This window comes from Macrobrachium nipponense, chromosome 23 (genome assembly GCF_015104395.2).
Source record: "Macrobrachium nipponense isolate FS-2020 chromosome 23, ASM1510439v2, whole genome shotgun sequence".
Classification (NCBI taxonomy): Eukaryota; Metazoa; Arthropoda; class Malacostraca; order Decapoda; family Palaemonidae; genus Macrobrachium; species Macrobrachium nipponense.
In genome coordinates, this window is record NC_061090.1 from 53,434,364 (window position 1) to 53,439,363 (window position 5,000).

The 5,000-nt window shown below is 43.8% G+C and overlaps 1 protein-coding gene and 1 long non-coding RNA gene across 3 annotated transcripts in view; one reads left to right on the forward strand and one right to left on the reverse strand.

The window, feature by feature from the left end:
- LOC135200775 (tachykinin-like peptides receptor 99D) overlaps positions 1–4,168 on the reverse strand; it is a 320,400-nt gene extending 316,232 nt beyond the window's left edge. For both annotated transcript variants that reach the window (XM_064229419.1, XM_064229428.1), the window contains exon 1: positions 2,059–4,168. In XM_064229419.1, the coding sequence (XP_064085489.1) occupies positions 2,059–2,633 (575 nt within the window). In that variant the 5' untranslated portion in view covers positions 2,634–4,168. The remainder of the gene's footprint in view (positions 1–2,058) is intronic.
- LOC135200788 (uncharacterized) overlaps positions 1–5,000 on the forward strand; it is a 370,704-nt gene that overhangs the window by 332,583 nt on the left and 33,121 nt on the right. The gene's annotated exons all lie outside the window — the stretch shown is intronic.

Here is a 5,000-nt window from a genome sequence, read left to right on the forward strand (position 1 = left end):
TATGTGGATATATGTATAGACATATACACATAAATATATACATACATATGTATGGATATATGCGTGTGTGTGTTTCCGTATTTAAGTGTATGTGTGGAGAGAGAGAGGAGAGAGAGAGAGAGAGAGAAAGTCATAGTATAAGGTGTATAGAATTAATCCAGGACACGGAACAGCAGACGAGAACTGGATGCTGAGAGAGAGAGAGATAGAGAGAGAGAGAGAGAGAGACGAGAGAGAGAGAGAGAGAGAGAGAGAGAGAGAGAGAGTGCAGTAGTTAGAAGTTATACCAAGGAAAATATACTGTTGTATTACTTGATGAAGAGCCCTTCTATTCCATTTTGTTATGCAAAAATGTCCCCCTTTTTGAGCGAAATGGACTAACTTCTAGTCTCGCGGCCATTTCTTTCAATATGTATATTGAGAAAACAGATAATATAGCACAGTCGACCTATTGAGAATTCTACGCAGAAGAAATATTTTGACAGGAGAGAACGCTCTTCTGTACAGCTGATAATTAAGTGTTGAATATCAGGTGCAACAGAAGGTTAAAACAAGTTATAACTAAAAAGTTGCCTATTTCAGTTTCCTATCTTGGTGATTTCGCTTCACTTGAAATGCCTTTGCAGACGTCTTTTGACGGTTACCCCATGTGCTTATTTTGACAAGCGAGTCTGCATTGCAGGTGTCCCATTTTCTATATTGAGACGCTTCATCTAGTTGGGGCAAAGAGTTCAATATTTACTTCATTTTTTAGAACGGATTTCATTGGTTTTTATAGTTCCAGGGGTTTAGTTTACTTGTTTTTAATCATGTGAATAGTAGATGGATCAGTGGAATGTTACGTGGCTATACATTGCATAGCCATCGTTCATTTCATTTTTCCTTTTATATGGAAGTTTTGGACAGCGGCTGGTAATGGACAGTATGAAGCAGAGTGTAAGATAAACGACAGATAGAACGTACTCTGTAGATACAATGCCATTAGCCCTACTTGTGGAACTAACAAAAAGTTATGAAATTTACCTACGAAAGGACAAAAAAGCCATTAACTTTACCTAAGGAGCGAATGAAAATTCATTAATTTCACCTGACGAACGAATGGAAATTCATTAACTTTACCTTGTCGAACGTAGGAAACCCATTAACTTTACCTGACGAACGAACGAAAGGCCATTCAACTTTACCTAACGAACGAACGAAAGGCCATTTAACTTTACCTGACGAACGAACGAAAGGCCATTTAACTTTACCTGACGAACGAACGAAAGGCCATTTAACTTTACCTGACGAACGAACGAAAGGCCATTTAACTTTACCTGACGAACGAACGAAAGGCCATTTAACTTTACCTGACGAACGAACGAAAGGCCATTTAACTTTACCTGACGAACGAACGAAAGGCCATTTAACTTTACCTAACGAACGAACGAACGAAAGGCCATTTAACCTTACCTGACGAAAGAACGAAAGGCCATTTAACTTTACCTGAAGAAACGAACAAGGCCATTTGTGTTTACTGACGAACAACGAAAGGCCTTTAACTTTACCTGACGAACGAACGAAAGGCCATTTTAACTTTCCGACGAACAACGAAAGGCCATTTAAACTTACCTACAAACGAACGAAGGCCATTTGCTTTACCTGACGAACGAACGAAAGGCCTTTCTTTTACCTAAAAAACGAACGAACGAAAGACACGAAAGGCCATTTAACCTACCTGAACGAACGAACGAAAGGCCATTTAACTTTACCTGAACCGAACGAACGAAAGGCCATTTAACTTACCTGACGAACGAACGAAAGGCCATTTAACTTTACCTGACGAACAAACAAAGGCATGTAAGTTTACCTACCGACGAACGAACGCCATTTAAGGTTTACCCTTGAAACGAAACGAACGAAAAGGCCATTTAACTTTACCTGACGAACGAACGAAAGGCCATTTAATTTTACCTGACGAACGAACGAAAGGCCATTAACTATACATGACGAACGAACGAATGAAAATTCCTTATCTTGACCTGTCAAACCTAAGAAACCCCAATGCAATGACTTTACCTGTCGAAGGATATCGCCATGAGGGTGAAGACGGAGGCGCATATCGACAGCACCGAGACGAACTGGCTGATCTTGCAGTAGACGTGGCCGAAGCGCCAGTGCAGGTTCAGCATGTAAGTGAAGTTGAAGACGACGTTGAGGGTGGACACCATTGTGTCGGCCACGGACAGGTTGACCAGGAAGATGTTGGTGACGGTGCGCATGCGCCGATCGGCCAAGACGATCCAGATGACGATGAGGTTCCCGCCCGTGGCCACCAGCACCATCCCCCCGAAGACCACCGACCAGATGAGCTGATGCCACCAGGGCAGGTTGTAAGGGTTGGGCTCCCATTCCCCCTGGGGGCATATCCACTGGGTACCATTCCAGGTGCAGTTCGTAGAGTTCAGCAGGCTGAGGTTACTGAACTCCTCCACGTATTCCTGTTCGGTGGTGTTCCAGAGTTCCAGGACGTGGCCGCTGGAACCGTGGTGGCCGGAGTGGTGGTGGGTGTTGGTGCTGCTTGAGTTGAGGCCCAAGATAGTCTCCTTGATGGAAAACGAAGAAGAGGAAGAGGAGGATCCCATGTCATCCATTCTGGGATGATCCTTGGGGCTGTGTTCCTTGGGCTCTTTCGGTATCCTCTCCGGCTGTTTGGAATATGGCGTCGCTGCGCTCTTCAGAATTCTTCTTCAGAGGTCCCAGGCGGTCCTGACAACGTTCGCGTGAATTCGGACATTGTCCCCGGCCATTTAGGCGGCTTGGCCCGGCATCCTCGCGCTGCCTTCAGTCCGTTCTCTTTGCAAGGAGAGAGAGAGAGAGAGAGAGAGAGAGAGAGAGAGAGAGAGAGAGAGAGAGAGAGAGAGAGAGATGCTTCCTCGTTCACAATCAAGATCTTCTCGGGAGAGCCATGGCGATGACCTTAACTAAATATACAATTTATCTCTATATCCAATTGCTATTATGTGTTATACTTTCCTATCGTCACCTGTCGTATATGGTATCAGTCCGACAATTTGGAGGATCGTGGAATTCGTCATACATTTTTCATTTATTAATTATGGCGCGAACTCTGGAACTAAGTCGAAGGAACAATATTTTAAAGGGCTATTAAACTGATCACGAATCGAATAAACTTTACGAGCTATTTTCCAAGTTATGTCGGAATTTCGATCAATTTTCTTATATCACAAGCAGTTGTGCGATTCAATACACCCGTCATCACAATGATTCCTCTTATTCCTCTTGTCGTTAACTTAAACCTAGGTGCAACATTCAGAAATGCGATGCAGCTGGATTGACCCTATTTTCCGTTTTTTTGTGAAAACCATCAGAGACTGAATTAGTTTAAAGTAAATGTGATGATACCTCTTTGTCGTAGGATATTGTGCAATAATTCTTGGTCTCGGTGGAAAAGAACATTCGAAAATCAACTAATCAATCAATCAGTGGGGACATATTTCCTCTCCATCATTTTCTCGTGGGGAGTCGATACCCTCGTTTGTCACAGGCGGAGGCCAAACTGAAGGAATGTGGACAGAGAATCGAAACAGAACTGGACCTGGTTTGAGTCGAAGGCTCCGAAAACGAATGAAAAACTCAACGAGGGAAAACGGAAAGCGGTCCTTCCTCGAGCACTACTACATCGCGGGACAATGAGGAGTTTCGTCTTCTGCGGTCAGAGAGAAAATCATGGAAGCATCTCAAGGGAAAGTCATCTATTCTCTTCGAATGCAACGCGTGCTTGTGTGTTTGATGCACGTGTGCCTTACCTTTACCTCTGTCGACAAGAACCACTTCCCCCAAAAAAAAAGTTTAGAACAAATGACAGTCACCGTGCGGATGAATAAAAAAGAAAAACTTTTTATTTACCGTCGTTGAACTCGTTCACGGGGTCACTCTCTATTTTTATTTTTCCTTTCCTGCGTTCACGAATGAGCAACTTTGACCCAAGAAGGTTTGTGACGCGAGACCTTTTTATATGCTAGAGACAGACGGAAGAAGAAGAAGGGTCCCCTCGTTCGCTTCAGATAATAATATCTCCTACTCCTCCTACCAGAGGCATTTTTCCATCGGAGATTTTCAGTGAGGAAGAGGCGCCTAGGGAGGACGCGGTTGTTACCCGAGCGATGTTCCTGTAGCAACTGAAGACTGAGGGGGAGAGTGGGCGGTGGTTGTCAAGCTCCGCCCCCTTGTCCCGCTCTCAACCCCGCCCCCCCACTCACCCAGGCAGTAGACCTTCACCTTCCCCTTCCCCTCGCTCGCCCCGCCCCTACATATATAAAGAGGGGAAAAACAGGGGCATCAAGAGGGAACATGTTCCTCACTTGTACATATTCAGTAAGCCACACGCGAAACACGTATGCCATTATTCACTTCATTTTCGCAAGAAAACGGACCCTGGGACCCCTCCTTCAATAACAACCTTCGGAATCGAGTCCCAGAATATTCAGGTCTTTCCAACAGCGGTTCCAGAATGCATCTGTCACCAGTCTGGATGTTATGCTACGTTACCTGGGTTTACAAAATATACAGGAAAGCCTTTTTGCTTCCTTATCTTGCACACGGGTATTCAGAACCTCTTGATCAATCCTTGCTTGGAACCATTATAATCATTGCTCCAGGCTCTCTCTCGTCTTCAGACTCTGTGTGCTTTCTGACAATAAGAACAGACAAGAAGGAAAGAAATGGGTACAATTTGGATTTAGGCCTTAGGTATTATATCAATTCCGAGCAGTTTATAATTACTTGCAATAACATCACTTGTTTACCCTAACATGTTGTGATAATTACCTTCAGAAACCATTCATATTTACCAAACGTTTTGATAATGAACACCCACCCCAACGCCCCATAGTGTAATATTCCAGGTAATTACAGGTAAAACGATAGTGTAATGTTCCAGGTAATCACAGATAGTCAAAATCAACCTTTAATCATCGTAGTGATAAACAGAACGAAGG